The 20,952-nt window shown below is 38.9% G+C and overlaps 1 protein-coding gene across 2 annotated transcripts in view; it reads right to left on the minus strand.

Moving 5' to 3' along the window:
• Positions 1 to 5,730: 5,730 nt before the first annotated feature.
• Positions 5,731 to 20,952, minus strand: part of dpysl2a (dihydropyrimidinase like 2a) — a 40,068-nt gene continuing 24,846 nt past the window's right edge. The window contains exons 5-14 of one of the 2 annotated variants that reach the window (XM_017469001.3): positions 20,250 to 20,311; positions 19,132 to 19,212; positions 18,964 to 19,032; positions 18,350 to 18,470; positions 18,043 to 18,199; positions 12,470 to 12,611; positions 11,098 to 11,268; positions 9,705 to 9,884; positions 8,068 to 8,233; positions 5,731 to 7,544 (exon numbers count right to left, since the gene is read on the minus strand). In XM_017469001.3, the coding sequence (XP_017324490.1) occupies positions 7,453 to 7,544; positions 8,068 to 8,233; positions 9,705 to 9,884; positions 11,098 to 11,268; positions 12,470 to 12,611; positions 18,043 to 18,199; positions 18,350 to 18,470; positions 18,964 to 19,032; positions 19,132 to 19,212; positions 20,250 to 20,311 (1,241 nt within the window). In that variant the 3' untranslated portion in view covers positions 5,731 to 7,452. Of the gene's footprint in view, positions 7,545 to 8,067; positions 9,476 to 9,704; positions 9,885 to 11,097; positions 11,269 to 12,469; positions 12,612 to 18,042; positions 18,200 to 18,349; positions 18,471 to 18,963; positions 19,033 to 19,131; positions 19,213 to 20,249; positions 20,312 to 20,952 lie in introns of those variants that run through there. The other variant, XM_017469002.3, reaches the window with a different exon arrangement.

A 20,952-nucleotide genomic window follows, 5' to 3' on the forward strand; every position in this document is an offset into this window, starting at 1 on the left:
CACCTGCTTGTGCACGTGCACTCACATGCTCCACAGCGCGCTGCACAAAGGGGGACTCATGACAATTAACATTTTGCAGATTCTGCAAGGAGTATGTAAACGTATGACCTCAACTGTAAATCCAGCTGGGTGCAGAGGACATTCACTCGAGTGACCAAGACAACGTGTTAAATTATTGTCCAATCCCATTGCGGACCATGCTGCCGAAGTCAACATCCAAATTTAAATTCACCTCAAAGTGAATGTTCGTTGCTTTGACCTTTTGATTGTGACCACAGGGTCGGAGTCCTAAGGCGAGGAACACTGAAAATCTGCAGAGGACATTCCAAGGTTGTCTCGTAATGAAGGCTGAGACAGGAACATTGTAGGTCGCCTCATTGACCTCATGCTGGAGCTCTGAAGATGAGACCACCTCGTAAGTCTCACACTTTAGCTCTGAGGAGGAGGTCACCATGTTGACCTTAGACTGGGGCTCTGGGGAGGAGGTCACCACATTGACCTCTGACGGGAGTTCAGCAGGTGAGACCACCTTGTGGGTCTCATGCTGGAGCGCTGGGGAGGAGGTCACCATGTTGACCTCCAATTGGAGGTCTGGGGAGGAGGTCATCACGTTGACCTCCAACTGGAGGCCTGGGGAGGAGATCATCATGTTGACCTCCGGCTGAAGCTCGGCAAGTGAGACCAACTCTTGGGTCTCCAGCTGGGGCTCTGCAGGGGATACCACCTTGTGGGTCTCAGGCTGGAGCTCTGGGGATCAGGTCGCCTTGTAGTAAATGGTGAACGGCCTCGCAGGGTCACTCATGAGACTGGCCCTCCTCAAAAACTCAACCAGGTTGGGGGTGTACTGTGGATTCCCAAACACCTTTATTAATAGTCCCACAAACTGAGTTACAATGGATTCCTTGGATTCTTTACTGGCCAGATGATCCGCGGACTTGGCCAACGAGCTGGGACTGTATGAACCCCAACCACTGCCTCTGGTCAGGCTTGGGGTGTGCCAGGCTCAAAAAATGTAATTGGCAGAAAATACTCAGCGTCGCTGAAAAACCATCGTAAGGCTCTGGGGAATCCATGGTAACCCATTGAGGAAGCATGATAGAATTGAGTCTCAGTATGGTGTTCCTTATTATGCTTCCATGTTAAGGGTGAAGTATTCTGTCATGTAATGGAGGCGGAGATGGAAGCAAGTGCAGGTATGGCAGTTTAATAAAATAACAAGTCCAAGGGATCAGGCAGAAATCAATGAACATAAACAGGCATTCATCAGGCGATCAGGCAAATAGTCCAAACAAGGCAAGGCAAAAAGACAAGGTCGAAAACAAGAACAAAGTCAAAACCAGAATAAACCAAACAAGGTATCAAGGCTTGGTAATGGCAGAGACAAAACGTAACTGAGCGCATACTTCACAAAGAGATCGTGTGTGAACAGTCTCTATAAAGGAGTGGTGTTGGTGAAGGTGCAATTGGCAGCAGGTGTCTCTAATTAGAATTCAGGTTATGGTGAACATGTTTGTGTGTGTGTGTTTGAGACTTGTAGTCTTCATGGTGCATGCTGGGAAATGGAGTCACAGGTTTGCCATGACATAACAAAGGTTAATGCGATTTATGGCACCTACACACATTTTGTGTTATTACTATTTTAAAACATGTTGTGTTAAATTATCTAATAAATGTGTTAAAAAAAATTTCACAAGAGTGACCAACACAACGTGTCTTAAATTATTGTCCAATCACATTGAGGACTGTGCTGCTGACATCAACATACAAATCTAAACTCGCCTCAAAATGAATGTCCGTTGTTTTGACCTTCTGATTATGACCACAGGGTCCTGAGGTGAGGAAACCAAATGATCACAGGTAAGTTAGCGTTCATCATTATTATCATCTTAATCATAACCATATCATCATTATTTAGCATTAAGCGCTATGGCTTCAATAGTGAATATCATGTACTGCTTCCTTAGTGTTGGCGTTACACTACTAGTGTCATGTGCTTATGTTGGCTGTGAACTATAGACTGAGGTTATTCTACAATTCTCTGGGTATGAAAAGGTTAATGTGACAAAAAAAGAGTATGGGGTTTAGGCTGTAATGCTTTCCACTATCTCTGTAATGTTGGTTGAGTTAATTTGGCATTTGTCCATATTTTGCAGCTAACAACTAACCAATACTCTTTTTGCACTTTTACAGCTTTTCAAATGCAAGGGAGTGGGACTCGTCTTCCCAGATGGTAGGGATATTTGTTGGGTGCAAATGTTTTGGCACATACACCCCTTTAGAAATATAAATCTGCTTCTGTCATTTTAGTAAAAGCAAGGAGAGACTGAGACTTTTCCTCCTTTTCCTGAAGTTCGATCATTGCTTTGTCAAGCATGTATCGCTGCACTGCCGCAAGTAGGCATAATTTCAGAAATGGACAGGGAGTTACTTACATCCAAGTGGGAGGTACTTACTCTGAAAGTAGGCAGGATTTAAGAAATAGGCAGGGAGGTACTTACCTCCAAGTCGGAGGTACTTATGCTGCAAATAGGCAGGATTTCAGAAATTGGCAGGGTGGTACTTACCGCCAAGCAGGAGGTACTTATGCCACAAGTATGCGGGATTTCAGAAATGGGTGGGGAGATACTTACCTCCAAGTGGATGTATTTACGATGCAAGCAGGTGGGATTTAACAAATGGGCGGAATTTAGGCGAAAATCCAGAAGCGATGGCAAGTATGCAGAAATCCTCAATCGTACCGAGTGCAAAGGTGTGCGGTGATAAATGATAACAAAAACATTGATTAAAAACTAAATATCAACACTTTTTCTTGTAGTTTTAATTTAATTTCTTACAGCTTTATAGTTATTGTATCCATGTCCAATGCCATTCTATTTGAAGATTGAAGTTTATATAACAGCTGTCTAATATTAATTATTAATTTAAATATTCAACAGTATCAAGATGGAAACAAACTTAAAACGAGATATAACTGCACTCAGTGAGGTGAATGTGTAAAAACATTATAACCAACAATTTTATTTTGCTCAATGATTTTGTTTTTAGGTGAACCATTCCTTCACAACAAAATCTACTACAAAATATGTACGTTACTCAGAAATAAAAACTAAATTTGACATATATTTACAGTCCATAGTGATAAAAGGTTCCATGCATTTCCTCTGCATATACAATGACGTTACTCATTAACACAGTTGGATTGCATGCACGACAAACTGCACTATCCTGGGTAAAATGCTTCAGTGTAAATGCCCTGGAGCTCACCTCGTCTGCCTTTACAAGGCGACAGTTATTTACAGGGCACACATTAATCACTGAATGATTACAGGAACATGAGTGGAAGTGTTCTTTGCTTCAGTATACTGCACAGTGTTCAAATCTCAACCCTATCAAGCATCTTTGCAATTCGGTGTCTGTCTAATTTTCACCACAATGCATTAACATTTACATAAATCAGATGCCATTATGACTTATTGAAGTGCTCTTGTAGTTGCTATAAAATAAATCATTATGCTAGTACACATAGGCGATGTTCCAGTTATAGCATAAAGCTTAAAACAGTTGGTCCTATTAATTGTCTATGTTTACTTCTTGCTTGAGTGCTTATGTGTTAAGTGCTTATGCTCATATGTGTATGAAGTGGTATGTGTTCAACCAGTGACTCAGCAGTTTGAACAGTCAGGTGAAGTTGATTCCACCACCTTGATGCCAGGATAGAAGAGTTTTGATACATGTCTTTCTAAGCTTCTGTTTTGAGGGAAGGCATGGCATCAAGTCTAACTATGCTTGTGGCCTGAAGAGAACATGGTGCAGAGTGGAGATTGATGTGTTTTCAGGTAGGTGGGGGATGCTATATGGATTCTAGTGGAGGGAACAGAGCAATAGTTTGATGTGGGAGATGGTGAGGAGATTGAAAACAAGACATGTTAGCTAGTTAGATTAGTGCAGTCTCAGTCCAATCATTTCTACATGGTACAACATTCCTGCATAACACATCCACCACCTTGTAGAATCAATTCCCAGGAAATTCATGCTGTTGTGAAAGCAAGAGGATGTGTAAACTGGTAACTCAGCATATACCAAGCTGTACTTGTGTATTTATTTGAATGGGAGGGAGTTTGCAGTTGTTCACTTGTTCAGGTTAGGTGCCTATCAGAAACAACAATTATGATGTCTCAATTGGCCAATTATGTCTTAATAGAACATTTATTGGCTTTTGTTCATAAGGTTATATCCAAACCTATTTAATGTGTTGACTATTTGTTAGCAAGAGCACATTCTGCTCAAGCCTTGTTCTATCTTAGAAAGCAAGACTAGCCAGTTATTTAACCTGAGATGCAAAAAATGTCTTTTCCAGGTACAAAATTAAGAGTAAAAACAGTTTAGTTAACATGACAACTTATGGTCTGAAACTAAAACACATGCTCTGCTGGAAAGGAGCAAGGGTGGAAATGGCCACTGTGATCCTCAAGGCTGAATACTGGGTGTATTACTATATACCAATTATATAAAATTGTACATTGCAACCTGCGTTACTATTTATAATGCAGTCAGAAATACATGAAACCTGCTACACATTAGCTTTAAGTAGTGAATTCAGGTACCTGCTTTACACAGTTTTAATCTTAATGCTTTACCTCTAACAGAGATATGTGCCATGCAAAGCATCTTTCTTTCATTTCCAACTGTGAACAGGGCTGCTGCTTATTTTTTATTTAATGCCATCAATAAGTGATCACATTTCCACAGTTCGACAGACGGTGACCTAAGTCATATATATTAAATTAAATACAAATATATGAAAATATAAATATATTAAATAACAAATATGGTTTCAGAGTGCAGACTTCACCTTTAATTTGAGGGTATTTACATCCAGAACAGGTGAACGGTGTAGGAACTGTAGTGCTTTTTATGTTACCCTCCTATTTCAGAGACCAAAAGTAATTGGACAATTTAACAATCATAAATTATAGCGTCATTTTTTATTCAGGAAAGGTTTTCCATGCTTAGCGGTTTACAGTGCTTTTGAAATCGCCTCTTCTCACTGTTAACTTTGCATTTTTGTCTGTAGTCATGACTAAATATCATTCTGTAAATTAATTTTTAGATGTCTTCAGAGAAAATAAAGGCTCTTGTATTTTAGCTAACTGTATTACACATACTACCACCATAAGGTGAAAGGGAAAATTGTAATGCATTGGCTGCCGAACCCCCTATCATACACTCTAAGCCATGGGCCAGTTAACATTTGTCTCGAGCCACATTTGGCCTGGACTTTGGACACACCAGGTGTAAACAGTTGTTTACAATTGTTTTTGTTTTTTTATTTTGTTTATTAGAATTCAGTCTTAAAATGTTCAAAGCTTCTTTCTGTAATACCCCACTGGTTCTTCTCACAGAAGTATGATGCCAGCAAGAGTCAAAGCATGATACCACATGTTTATTTCTTTGTTTGTAATGTGTGAATCATATAGCTACTCGTGCAAATAGTATTTTTGTGCAAATTGTATTATATATTGTATTTCATATAATTTGTTACATTTCCTATAAAATTGTATGGTATATTCCAAATGGATTTGTGTGAAATTGATGTGCATTTGCATTGACTGTTAGAAGAGAGTTTAAATTACATAAAAGATCATATTTGTAAAACTAAATAAATATGTCCTTACCTATATTTAAAAAAAAAAGATAGTCAAGACAGGATTATTAGACAGGATACAGACAAAACTTTGACTTTTTGTTTAATTTTTAATACTTAAAATCATTTCATTAAACACATATGGAATGCAAAGCTTTCTAATTGAGGAAGAAAACTTTTGCAGATCCCAGTAGCCTATAAAACATACACTGTCAACAATTGCTTTTTTACCTTCAACAATGCATGACAAAGGGCAACAAGTCAGAAAAATTAAAATAAGAAAGACACTAAAATATTCTTTCTCCTCTGCAATCCACACTTCAAAACTAGTGGAAATTTAGATGCTTCAAGAGCAAATCATAGAAGTATTGTATTTGTATGGTACTGGTACCCAACTTGCTCATCTTCCACCACAGTTCTACATTCCCATCACTATAAGAGGACTGTAAACATCAGCAAGTGAGACATAATGCTGTACAAAGGTGTTTTATGGATATTAAGTATTGATCTAGGTCTATTTAGAATTCTATGACCTTTTAATGCTACTGCAGATGAAGGACTCTGCTCAATGTCACATTTGTGGATTAGTTGGCCTTTAAGCAGTAACATTTCATACAGTGGATGGAATGAAGCAGAGAGACAAACTCTGTACAATTTTTTTTTTCCATGAGAAATTCTTAGGTCTTTATAACAATACTCACAGACAGTCAATAACCATCTAATAAACAAGCAGGCAAGTGAATGTGACATTAAAGAAAACAGCAGAATTAAAAGTAAAAACATTTTTACCGGGTAAACTGAACCAACACCATATCTCCACAGGATCAATTCTACACATGCCAGATGATATGCAATCACTATGGTCACTAAGAAACCACAAAATGACCATACAGTGAATATCAGAAGGATAAATAGCTTACAGGAGAGAGGGAGCTTGCTGACTACCGGTGGATAGGTTTTACAGGCTCTGGCATAGTTGGACAAGCAGTCTGGCACATTTCACATCAGCAGTGCCAATTAAATAGCACCATAACATGCCTGTCAAAACCAATAAACCATTATTTGAAGGGTTAAAAGGCTGTTGCCGGGATACCTTACTCATGGGCAACTAGAGAGGGGGGCTGGGGGAATTTGGGGTGGGTGATACAAAGGGATACAGATTCTTTTCTTTCATTCAGCCAAGCATTGTTCTTTTTTGAAACCCCCACTATTCAGAGGACATAAATGGTCTAATCCTAAATCTGATGTAATGAACATGACAGCCAAAAAGTATAAATGACATTACTGTTTTCAAAATAATGCCAAGAAAGTGCATAAAAACAAAGTGAATTATGCTGGCAGCACAAAAATCCTACCAATCAGAAAGGAAAGACACTAGAACAACACACCTAATTACCCAAGTTCCTTAAAATTGAGAAAATATCCCAAAGACTAGACCAATGTGTTAACAATTGTGTTGAATAAACAAAAATGACTGAAGGGTAATTCTGAACAGGAAGTATTTTTCTCTGTCATTTACATGGTTTACGTGTAACAATAAAATAATACAAGTTTAGTTTAGATTCACATTACACTTCCTACAAGGGAAAAAAAACCCGAATAGTAGTTTAAAGATAATGCTGGAAAATACACAATAATGCCTTGACCGTGTTTCTTTTTGAGTAAAATACTGAAGAATTTGAGGATGTTGTCATATTGAATTGTACTGTAGGGGCCTGGTAGGGGTCTCATTGGTAGAAGTGATGGCCAGAGCAAGGGCCCTTGGTTCCCTGCCACCCCTTTCTTTCAGGACTGGGCAAGTGGGTTCTTTATCCCAGGCTTGTGATGTTTGCCCTGCCACCAGGGGGAGCTACGATGCGCTGAGTGGTGCGGCGAGGAACATTGTCATCAATTTGAGCTCCTGTGAGATTTAAGAATACGATTAAGATTAAGATTTCCTGTGGGAGAATAAGCAAGACAGGTTAGCAGTTAGAAGAGGGGAGCATTCGTCAACTTGAACTTTTTCTTAACTAAGGGCAGCTGGGTAAATAATTTGTTGACAACATGACGAACTGAAAATTGAGATGTTTCTAGAACAGAGGAAAGAATATTATTGCATGATCTAAACATTTATTTTCATAATTAACAAAAAGGAGTGTGGGAGATTTTTGTTTTGACCACAAAACCTCCCACATCTACAAATTAGTTGTAGTACAGTACAGTACAGTACATGTACTATTTTTACTACTTAACTGGATCACCCTCAGTTGAATGGTGAAACTCCAAATTTAGGTCCATGACTTACTGTTAGAAGGTCTTTAAAACAACCTGCATAACTGAAAACCTTAACTGACTTTCAGTAGCAGAATAATACATGTGTAACAAATGTAAATGTAAATGTAATATATGCCCAGGACAAAAATCACACAGAGCTTGTTACTGACCAGACAGACTGAATCCAGACTGATGCAGATTGCGAATGGGTTGTGGGGTGGGTTTGTTTGGAGAAGTCTTGTTAGAGGTCACAGGGGTCATTATTTTAGGTGTCACAGTGACCTCACACACTGGACCATCGTAAAGGCCACGTGGAACGCCACGCAGCTCAGCAAGCTAAGGACAGAAAATACAATGTGAAACCAGTCTACATGATAGGAGAAATATTACTGCTGTAAAACAGTGGATAGCTTATTATTTTATTGACCTTCATAAGAATCTCTGTACTAGGACAGCACAATATGGTTAGGCATTATGTTTCAAAACAGGGCTGCATTATTTCTACCAATAAATAATACAGATAGTTTTTTTTTTTTAAATCCATGTTTTGATTAATCAAAACAGCTAAACATTTAGGTTAAAGCCTTTATAGAATAGTATTAAATAGAATAAAACATTGAAGCATTATAGAATAGCATGCAGTTTAATATGTAATGAAGTGAAATTTGTGTTCTCATTAGCCATTAGCAATAGATATAGCTTCAATCCTGTTCTCCAAGTATGTGTAAATAAAAGGTATAGATTAGTTACAATTATTTGCTACAATTATTGGCACCCCTGATAAACATTTAGCGTGTTTTGTAGCCTCCCTTTGCCTGAACAACAGCTTTGAGTTGTTCCTGTAGTGCCTGATGAGATTGGAGCATACAGACCAAACAGTCTGACTGCTCCTCAATACAGAAGCTATCCAGATCCTCAAGGACACTGCTATCTTTAGCAAGAGTTCCAAAATTCATGGAGCTGGCTGTATGTGACACTGAATTTAGTTTCAGATTTATGAAAACCCAGCAAGTAGTATTGCTGCCTCAGCTCGAGGGTTCCTGGTTTAAACCTGAGTTTGGGTTATTGTCTGTATGGAGATTTGCATGTTCTCCCCATGTCTGTATGGAATTCTTCCAGGTTCTCTGGCTTCTTCCCATCTCCCAAAAACATGAAATGTGTGTGTGTGATGCCCTGAGATGGTCTGGCATCCCATCCAGGGTGTACCAGTGGGTTCATAAACCCAGTTTGTCCAGGGAGAATGGGAGAAACAGCCAAAATTCAGGTGTGCAAAACTTGTACTTACCCAAGAAGACTCAAAACTATAATTGCAGCCAATGATGCTTCTACAAAGTACTAAATAAAGGGCCTGAATACTTACTAAATGGGAGATTTTAGTTTTGGATTTTTAATAAATTTGCAAAAAATTTTGCTTTGTCATTTTTATTGTGTGCAGATGGATGGACAAAAATGTAAAAGCAATTAACTTTAAATTTAAGAGGTCTGAATACTTTCCAAACCCGCTGCATTCTTGCTTCTACCCTGTGTTCCCGGTAAAGACTCTGGATCCACCGGACCATGACCAGGATAAAGAGGTTACTGAAGATTAATGAATGACGAATGAATATCTGAATTATAACTATGAAAATTATAAATGATAGTGATTAGAGAATTGAGTCAGGTACCAAAAGCTTTTTAAAAATATGTTTTAGTCTGTTACTCATTTTGTAAAAAAAAAAAAAAAAAAAAGGGGAAATATGGCTTAAGAAGTGGTATATTGAAGAGACATATAGTATGTTGCAGTACAAAGCCTGGAATGGACACTCACCCTACTGCGAGCCTTTATCCTCTTGTAAACATAGTCAGGGAAGGTTTTGCGGGTTATGTAACGTCCTGATCCCTCAGTAGTGTGGAGGTTTCCATCCTCCAGAACAATCTTACCTTGACTGATCACCACTAAGGGAGCACCACGCACCTCCACACCCTCAAAGATATTATATTCAACTGCCTGTAGAGAGGGAGATAGAAAGTTTATGCTGCTAATTATTTTGCAGTCACATGCAGCATTTGTAGTGAGTTTGCAAAGATGCCACCTCTTGACCTTGATGTTTTGTGTCAGTGTGTTCAACCTGTTGTTTTGTGTATTGTGTGAACTATGTTGTTACCTGCACGGTCCTGTTTGTTGTATTTATTGTACTGTGCTGGACCATTCTACTCAAACTGTAATTCTGTATGTTGTCCAAGTTAAACTGTTTTCACTTTCATCCTGTGTTTCATACATTAGTGTGTATATTATTTTGTGTGTAGCAACACATTCCTGGAAGCAGCATTTTTCACCCCACTGTATGTGCATGTAGGTGACAATTTTTTTTTAAAAAAGATTACTTGAGAAACAATGGCTAATGTGAAAAATTTTTTTTCCCAACCCACATCCATCAGGAAGATACCTGTTTAATTCAAACTTACTGTCGATTTATAATTTGAATCAACATCAACAAATACTGTGATATATAAATTCTATAAAATCTGTAAATTCTATTGCATTGTACAAGGTACTAAAGGCACTGCCTGTGAAGGATCTCACCAGTTCAGGGAAAATAAAATCACAACAACTGCTATTGACAGGCTTAATAAGCAGAGACACTGTTACAGGGACATTGAATTAAATCAAACACAATGGAGGACAGAGACAGGCCTGACCTCATTATAGTTTTTGACAGTTGCTTACACACTATTCAAGAAACAGTGGCTCTACTCACACAAGCCCTGATACATTTCTCAAAAGAATACACACATAAATGAATATATGAATAATCTATTTAATTATTAATTTAACTGAAATGGAAGTGATGTAAAAAATAAACTAACAGGCAGAATAACAAAGAAAAACATAAATGTACCATCTTTCTATTGAGAAAAATATACAGAAACAGTATGAAAAAGTGTGTTAGTAAGCTGCTGGGTCACCACAAGCCAAAAGAACAGCTTCAATTTGTTGTTTTAGTGGTTTTGATGAGAGTGGTGACCACTCGCTCACATCACTCTAAAATGTCGCATAGGTGCTAAACTGGTTTGATATCTGGTGACTGCATCAACATACTTATCAAACCATTCAGTAAGCCCTCATGCCATGCAGATGGGGAAATGGCATCCTGGAAGAGACCGCTCTTTGATCTTACTGGTGTATCACAGGGTATGTATATGCATATGCGTGCTCTCACCAGGTTGTGGCTCTTGGCAGAGATAATCTTAGTGACATCAGGGTCCCATAGCACCAAGTCAGCATCAGAGCCCACAGCGATGCGGCCCTTACGTGGGTACAGGTTAAAAATCTTGGCCGCGTTGGTGCTGGTCACAGCCACAAACTGATTCTCATCCATCTTACCAGTCACCTATGGAGAGCAGTGTTAGTCTTATAAAGGGTAAAAACTAGGATCTATCACTTCTCTGTATGATAATTAAGCCACCATTGTGCTTTGCCATGTACAATATAAATTTGAAAGACACCGCTAACTTTCCAGTACTGGAAATATATATATAATTTGAATTTCTACATTGGAATTTTAATGTCATTCATATCACACAGTCAACAATTCCTAAGCTGTACAAAAATTCTACAGAAAAATTACAGACAATAATATTTGTTATGAATGAATTCAACAAGTAGAAGACCTAGGAGGCATTACACTTTTATTGCCTCAACCAGCTATCCCAAAAAATCCATAATATAACTGGATCCATCTTGGGCCAGGATGGATCATACACTGTTTTCACCAGCAGGCCTAGCTTAGGCTGCAAGGCTGAAAAGAAAATGTGGTACACAAGATAGAAAATAAAAATCCGTATTGAATGAATGAATGATCTTTATTGTCACTGCATACAATGAAATTTGAAGCGCTACTCCTATCAATGTTGAGATAACCATACTAAAAATACGATTAAGCAAAAATATTTTTTTAAATTGTTGTGGTGAAAAAGTGAAAAGAAAAAATATTTTTTTAAATAGTTGTGGTGAAAGAAAGTGAAAGACAATGTGCTACTCTGACTTGATAAATGTTGCCTAATATTGAGGACAAACCTCAAACCTGAAATCCACCCCCTAACTATGCCACTTCTCAGGAGGATACCATCTTGTTTGAAATACTAGTAACTAGTCTTACTAAATTGCACAACCTACTGATGGGAATAAGAAATGTATTCATATAATTCAGCCTGAAGAAGCAGGTGTAAAATGTATCGAGCAAAGATAAAAAATAAATGACCAGAGAGGGGGATATCAAAAGCAGAGGCAGGGAAATCCTCCCAGGCAATTTGCACCCAGTTTCTGAGGACTGGAACACGCCTAATTTGTAAGCATAGTAGCATTACAATCTATGCTAATTAATGATGACTATATAATTGAATCAAAATGTACTTACGTAAAGTTAACACTTATGTAATGTTAAACTTAACAGATACCATTTGATAGTGCATGAATGAGATTTCAGCATACAAATGAACTATCCAAAGAGATTATACTGGCAGTATTAAACTGCATAAAATTCAGAATAGGCACAATTCACCAATTGTTGAAATACACCTATGAATGCTCACCACACACTTGTCCCAGATGATGGACATCCTCTCCTCAGTGCCATTGGTGCCCTCTGGGATGAGGGTGAAGTTGTCTTTGCCTACAGCTCGCTGAGAGGTGTTAAAGGTACAGTGAGCACTGCCAGTTACCTGCAGATCACCACTATACATCACACAGACAAGCATCCGACACGGAAGAGTCACTTTAATTTAAATTTTTATTTTATTTAATCACATTTATTGCAAAGTTCAAATGGAATTTGAAAAATGTTCTAATATATGTTCGTTAGCATTAACCAAATTATCAGCATTAGCCAACTGTGCAAGGAAACACAGAAATAAATGTAGGGGTTTTTTTTTTCCTCCACTTTAAGCTCAGTAAACATACTGCAGGTTGTCATTTACAATGGCGGCAAGTTGCAGAAAAAATTATATAATGTTTTTGTTTCTGAACAGTAGGCCATTTCATGGCTCCCTATAGTGTATAAAACATCTCTACATTTATACCTTTGTGCATACAGAGCCCTCCACTAATATTGATACCCTTGGTAAATATGAGCAAAGAAGGCTATGAAAAATTGTCTTTATTGTTTAACCTTTTGTTTAAAAAAAAAAAAAATCACAAATGCTCTGCTCTCATGGATAAAATGTAACTTTGTTAAATATAAGTGTGCAACAATTATTGGCACTCTTTTAGTCAATACTTTGTGCTACCTCCCTTTGCCAAGATAATGGCTCCGATTCTTCTCCTATAGTGCCTGATGAGGTTGGAGAATACATGGAAAGGGATCTGAGACCATTTCTTCCCAGGAGGGAAGCACCGCCAAGTTGCCATTGTTGGGCCCTTGAGCAAGGCCCATAACCCTCAATTCCTCAGATCTATGAAGGAGATAAATGTAAGTCGTTCTGGATAAGGATGTCTGTCAAATACCATACAAATTAATAGCAGGACCTTAATTTTGTGGTCAGTAAACCATTTTTGTGTTGATTTTGATGTATGATTTGGATTTCTTTTGTGGGGGATTTGCTTTCTGGCAGAGGCAATCAGGTTTTCATTTAATATCTGTTGATATTTGAGAGTGTCCATGATACCATGTATCCTAACAAAATGTCTAGGACCTCTGGCAAAAAATCAGCCCTAAAACATTAAAGAGCCACCACCATATTTACCCGTGGGCATGAGGTACTTTTCCATATGGCTACCTCTCTGTGTGCGCCAAAACCACCTCTGGTGTTTATTGCCAAAAAGCTCTAATTTGGTTTCATCTGACCATAGAACCCGATCCCATTTGAAGTTCCAGTAGTGTCTGGCAAACTGAAGACGCTTGATTTTGTTTTTGGATGAGAATAGAGGCTTTTTTCTTGAAACCCTTCCAAACAACTTGTGGTGATGTAGGTGTCTTCGGATTGTAGTTTTGGAGACTTTCGGACCCCAAAACACAATAACTTCTGCAATTATCCAGCTGTGATCCTTTTAGATTTTTTGGCCACTCGAAACATCCTCTTCACATGTCCTCTTCCAGGTTGATTCATAACATTTTCAGTTGACTGGAACTTCTTAATTATTGCCCTGATGGTGGAAATGGGCATTTTCAATGCTGGTGCTATTTTCTTATAGCCACTTCCCATTTTGTGAAGCTAAATGACTAAGGGAATTTGGCCTGTGTGTTACCTCATATTTATACCCCCATGAAACAGGAAGTCATGGTAGAACAATTTCCTTTTCTATGTCATCCAGGTATACTGAAAAAATAAAACATTTAATGGGAATATACTTCAAATATATTTTTCTCATATGAAATCATAGGGGTGCCAATAATTGTTGCACAACTACAGTGAGGGAAAAAAGTATTTGATCCCTGCTGATTTTGTACGTTTGCCCACTGACAAAGAAATTATCATCCTATAATTTTAATGGTAGATTTATGTGAACAGTGAGAGACAGAATAACAACAAAAAAAATCCAGAAAAACGCATGTCAAAAATGTTATAAATTGATTTGCATTTTAATGAGGGAAATATGTATTTGACCCCTCTGCAAAACATGACTTAGTACTTGGTGGCAAAACCCTTGTTGGCAATCACAGAGGTCAGACGTTTCTTGTAGTTGGCCACCAGGTTTGCACACATCTCAGGAGGGATTTTGTCCCACTCCTCTTTGCAGATCTTCTCCAAGTCATTAAGGTTTCGAGGCTGACGTTTGGCAACTCGAACCTTCAGCTCCCTCCACAGATTTTGTATGGGATTAAGATCTGGAGACTGGCTAGGCCACTCCAGGACCTTAATGTGCTTCTTCTTGAGCCACTCCTTTGTTGTCTTGGCCGTGTGTTTTGGGTCATTGTCATGCTGGAATACCCATCCACGACCCATTTTCAATGCCCTGGCTGAGGGAAGGAGGTTCTCACCCAAAATTTGACGGTACATGGCCCCGTCCATCGTCCCTTTGATGCGGTGATGTTGTCCTGTCGCCTTAGCAGAAAAACACCCCAAAGCATAATGTTTCCACCTCCATGTTTGACGGTGGGGATGGTGTTCTTGGGGTCATAGGCAGCATTCCTCCTCCTCCAAACACGGCGAGTGGAGTTGATGCCAAAGAACTCCATTTTGGTCTCATCTGACCACAACACTTTCACCCAGTTGTCCTCTGAATCATTCAGATGTTCATTGGCAAACTTCATACGGGCATGTATATGTGTTTTCTTGAGCAGGGGGACCTTGCGGGCGCTGCAGGATTTCAGTCCTTCACGGCGTAGTGTGTTACCAATTGTTTTCTTGGTGACTATGGTCCCAGCTGCCTTGAGATCATTGACAAGATCCTCCCGTGTAGTTCTGGGCTGATTCCTCACTGTTCTCATGATCATTGCAACTCCACGAGGTGAGATCTTGCATGGAGCCCAAGGCCGAGGGAGATTGACAGTTCTTTTGTGTTTCTTCCATTTGTGAATAATCGCACCAACTGTTGTCACCTTCTCACCAAGCTGCTTGGTAATGGTCTTGTAGCCCATTCCAGACTTGTGTAGGTCTACAATCTTGTCCCTGACATCCTTGGAGAGCTCTTTGGTCTTGGCCATGGTGGAGAGTTTGGAATCTGATTGATTGATTGATTCTGTGGACAGGTGTTTTTTATACAGGTAACAAACTGAGATTAGGAGCACTCCCTTTAAGAGCTCAGCTCGTTAACTGTATAAAAGACAATTGGGAGCCAGAAATCTTTCTGATTGAGAGGGGGTCAAATACTTATTACCCTCATTCAAATGCAAATCAATTTATAACATTTTTGACATGCATTTTTCTGGATTTTCTTGTTGTTATTCTGTCTCTCACTGTTCAAATAAACCTACCAATAAAATGATAGACTGATCATTTCTTGGTCAGTGGGCAAACGTACAAAATCAGCAGGGGATCAAATACTTTTTTCCCCTCACTGTATATTTAAGAGATATTTCTTTTGGATAAACCTGTGTTTTTTTTGCAATTGTTTGATATCCATGAGAGCAGAGTATTTTTGTGAATTTTATTGAAGAAAGGATCAAAAGTTTAAACAATAAAGAAAAAATTTCACAGCTTTCTTTGTTCATACAGTGCATCCGGAAAGTATTCACAGTGCTTCACTTTTTCCACATTTCGTTATGTTACAGCCTTATTCCAAAATTGATTAAATTAATTATTTTCATCAAAATTCTACAAACAATACCCCATAATGACAACATGAAAGAAGTTGGAAATCTTTGTAAATTTATTAAAAATAAAAAACAAAAAAAGCACATGTACATAAGTATTCACAGCCTTTGCTCAATACTTTGTTGAAGCACCTTTGGCACAAATTATAGCCTCAAGTCTTTTGAGTATTATGCTACAAGCTTGGCACACCTATTTTTGGGCAGTTTCTCCAATTCTTCTTTGCAGGACCTCTCAAGCTCCATCAGGTTGGATGGTGAGTGTCGGTTCACGGCCATTTTCAGATATCTCCGGAGATGTTCAATCGGGTTCAAGTCTGGGCTCTGGCTGGGCCACTCAAGGTCATTCACAGAGTTGTCCTGTAGCCACTCCTTTGTTATCTTGGCTGTGTGCTTAGGGTCGTTGCCCTGTTGGAAGATGAACCTTCGCCCCAGTCTGAGGTCCAGAGCGCACTGGAGCAGGTTTTCATCAAGGATGTCTCTGTACATTGCTGCATTCATCTTTCCCTCGATCCTGACTAGTCTCCTAGTTCCTGCCACTGAAAAACATCCCGACAGCATGATGCTGCCACCACCATGCTTCACTGTAGGGATGGTATTGGCCAGGTGATGACTGGTGCCTGGTTTCCTCCAGACATGATGCTTGCCATTCAGGCCAAAGAGTTCGATCTTTGTTTCATCAGACCAGAGAATGTTGTTTCTCATGGTCTCAGAGTCCTTCAGGTGCCTTTTGGCAAACTCCAGGTGGGCTGTGGCTTCCGTCTGGCCACTCTAGCATGCAGGCCTGATTGGTGGAGTGCTGCAGAGAAGGTTGTTCTTCTGGAAGGTTCTCCTCTCTCCACAGAGACACGCTGGAGCTCTGTCAGAGTGACCATCGGGTTTTTGGTCACCTCCCTGAGTAAGGCCCTTCTCCCCCAATCGCTCAGTTTGGACGGGCGGCCAGCTCTAGGAAGAGTCCTGGTGGTTCCAAACTTCTTCCATTTATGGATGATGGAGGCCACTGTGCTCATTGGGACCTTCAATGCTGCAGAAATGTTTCTGTACCCTTCCCCAGATCTGTGCCTCGATACAATCCTGTCCCGGAGGTTTAGAGAAAATTCCTTGGATTTCATGGCTTGGTTTGTGCCCTGACCTGCATTGTTAACTGCTGGACCTTATATAGACAGGTGTGTGCCTTTCCAAATCATGTCCAATCAACTGAATTTACCACAGGTGGACTCCAATCTGGTTGTAGAAACATCTCAAGGATGATCAGAGGAAACAGGATGCACCTGAGCTCAATTTTGAGTGTCATGGCAAAGGCTGTGAATACTTATGCACATGTGCTTTTTTTGGTATTTTTATTTTTAATAAATTTGCAAAGATTTCAAACAAACTTCTTTCACATTGTCATTATGCGGTATTGTTTATAGAATTTTGAGGAAAGTCCATCCATCTTCTATACCGCTTATCCTTTTCAGGGTCACGGGAAACCTGGAGCCTATCCCAGGGAGCATCGGGCACAAGGCGGGGTACACCCTGGACAGGGTGCCAATCCATCGCAGGGCACAATCACATACACATGTCTTTGGACTGGGGGAGGAAACCAGAGTACCCGGAGGAAACCCCCGCAGCACGGGGAGAACATGCAAACTCCGCACACACAGGGCCATGGTGGGAATCGAAGCCCCAACCCTCGAGGTGTGAGGTGAACGTGCTAACCACTAAGCCACCATGTGCCCATTTTGAGGAAAGTAATGAATTTAATCTATTTTGGAATAAGGCTCACTATTTTGGAATAAGGCTCACAAAATGTGGAAAAAGTGAAGCGCTGTGAATACTTTCCAGATGCACTGTATTTACCAATGGTGCCAATATTAGTGGAGGGCACGGTATATGAGTGAGGTCAGAGAAACAGGCCATGTGTAGATAAAATACCATGAGAGCAGAGAGTTGAGATAGTCAGGGGTGGTGGGGTCCGGGCTCAAAGGTGGAGATGTCACATAGGCAGCAGCCTTGGCCCAGTTCTTGCTCCAGTAGTGAGTGCCGTCAGTGCCCAGACTAGCAGAGATGGGCTCCCCGTACACCACAGTACCTGATGTATAAAGAAAAGAAAAGAAAGGAAGCTTTAGCACTTTAATCTGTACACACACCGTCACAGAATAAAATTGTCTCAACAAGCTATAGATCAAAATAACCAAGTGTAATTCACAAGAATGATATCATGTGGTTTCCATTTTTTCACCTTTTTTCCTGGCCTGAGCGATGACATCAGCAGCACTCTTGCTCATCACCTTGGTGATGTACAGGGGGCAATTGGTTTGATTGGCCACTGTTACTGCACGATTGACTGCCTCAGCTTCCACCTATAACACAGCACATACTTTCTGCCTGGCCTTTATGCTGAAGTATAATGCAACCCTTAAACTTCTAAACTAAATGATACTGTTTTGCTTGGGCCAAGAATCTAATCTAAAATAACAACAAAGTGTCTCAGTACATTCATCAATCAATCTGAAGACAAAAACTGGCTGAAAGGAGAAGAGGGATATTATCTAAAAGCATTATTTATTGAAAGAGAGGTTTAGGAATATATTTTAAAACAAAAGAAGCTTGAAACAATTCGTTAACATTTGTTTTCCATGCATTTTTATTTATCAATTATTTTATTTTTTTCTCCTGATTTTATATTTTAATATCCTATATATACTGATGTAATATACAATATAATGTAAAACAAATTTTGTTTATATTATATTCTAACAATTTAAAGAAAAAAGAGATCCCTCCCATATCCAATTTGATGCAACATGCACTTGCTTTACAAAATGAAATAAAACAAATGATAAATACCATTACCTCTTCTGGGCGACTGAGAACATGACCCTCTGGGCCAGTGATGCCTAACTCCAGGATTCTTTTCTGCTCCTGAAATTATTTACACCAAGACAATTACAGCAAAATTCAGCAGACAAAATCAAGATGGCTAATGCATGCAGCTAAAGAAGAAGGGGAAAGTTATGTTACCTCAGCAATGATATCCCCGTTCTCAGCATGCACCTGGGCAATGGCTCCCAGGTCTCGGATCACACTGAACACCTCATACATCTGCACAGAAAACAAAAAATATAATTTAAATTTTTTTTTATACTGATGTACTTGAATTCATTACGGATACCAAAATAATCATTTTTTACACCTTTGTTCTAACTGTGAGAATACACAAAGCACAAGTTATTGTAACCACTGCTGATTATATAGCATATACTGCTGATAAATCATAACTAGCTGTCTGCATGTATATGCCTAAAGTTCTAACAGTTGAAAAAGGCTGTGATTCTTTAACAATAAATTTGGTTACAGCTCCGTGACATTACTCCCTCCACTCAACTGACATACTTGCCTTTTCAGCTAGGTGTGGTTTCCCCATGGGTGGCCAGATTAGCTTGAGAAAAATTTGTCAGAAGTCCCATCTAGAACACTAAATCTAAATGTCATAGTCAATAGATCAATAACTCATTTATGAAACTTGCAAAGAATAAATTAATCTGTATATATACACGGTTCATTACAGTGACCAAATGCTAGCCAACTAGATGGTTAATAAATGCTAGTTTAGGGGCTGGCGGCTGAATCCAAACGTGCACACAGAAAGCTTCATGATGTCTTTTTTTTTTTTTTTTGGTAAATAACAAAAGTTTTCTTCTGTTTCTAATTATGTGGAGCATCTGTCATACAAGTAGTTGTGAATGAGTTACTGTAGATACTACCAAAATGATAACATGTTAGAATGAGCGCATTAACATAAACTTTCCATTTAAATTACAGCCAGAACTACTTTCAGAGACATGCTCTTAAAATCAATGCCATCAGATTTGTGAATTTAACAGAGCTGTGGTATATAAAGCATTTTATCACATGCTATACATTTGCCCAGGGACTATACACATTCAACTCTTTCTGCTGCATTAACAGTCTGTTAAAGTACTTTCAATAAGTCAGATCCAATTATAACAATTTCATGAGGAGCCCACAATTTCCTGAAACAATAAGCTCCCTTGATAATATTAATATTATTTAGTATTAAGGGTTTCTATATATGGACTCATAACAATTGTGTTTTTTTCAAAGCATTATAATTATACCTGGGAATCATTAAGCTGGAAAACATCCTTATAGGCCAAATAGACCAGGAAAGAGTTGACACCTACACAAAGAAATCACAAAATGCATGAACATCAAATTTTAACAAAAGTACAGAGATAAACTAAATATGCTCCTTCTGAAAATATCCAAATGTACAAGATACTGTGAAAAACAATAGTAATATAAAAGTAATGATAGTTACATCAGTTAAATGGGTGATACTATTTAAGGAGATTATTTGACTGTGAATTTGACATAGATAATTATAATGCACTGTCTTATAATCATATTGTATTATAATATTGTGCTTGGTTAGTTAACTTATATTAACTTTATGCAGTGTGATTTGATAAGTTTATTGTGAACACCCCCAAGATAAGAGCAAAGTCAAAAAACCAGAACAGCAAAGATAAACAATGGCTTGGTAAGTCAGAGTAAATACAACTGGGCATTACATTAAAAAAGGTGGTGTGCGAGTGTATGTGATTGGCAACAGCTGATTGTCATTAGTACTTTGGAGACTGAGAGCAGGCTTTTGTGCGGAATTGGGAGGTGTAGTCCGTTTTCGCCATGTTTGTAGGCAGTACTGCATTCTGGGAATTGGAGTTCCGAAACAGATTGGACATGACAATTACATTAATTATGCCATTCCATTTTTTTAGCACTTAAATGTTGTTAGGAGTGTATCACGATGCAAAACAC

This window comes from Ictalurus punctatus, chromosome 5 (genome assembly GCF_001660625.3).
Source record: "Ictalurus punctatus breed USDA103 chromosome 5, Coco_2.0, whole genome shotgun sequence".
NCBI lineage: Eukaryota > Metazoa > Chordata > Actinopteri > Siluriformes > Ictaluridae > Ictalurus > Ictalurus punctatus.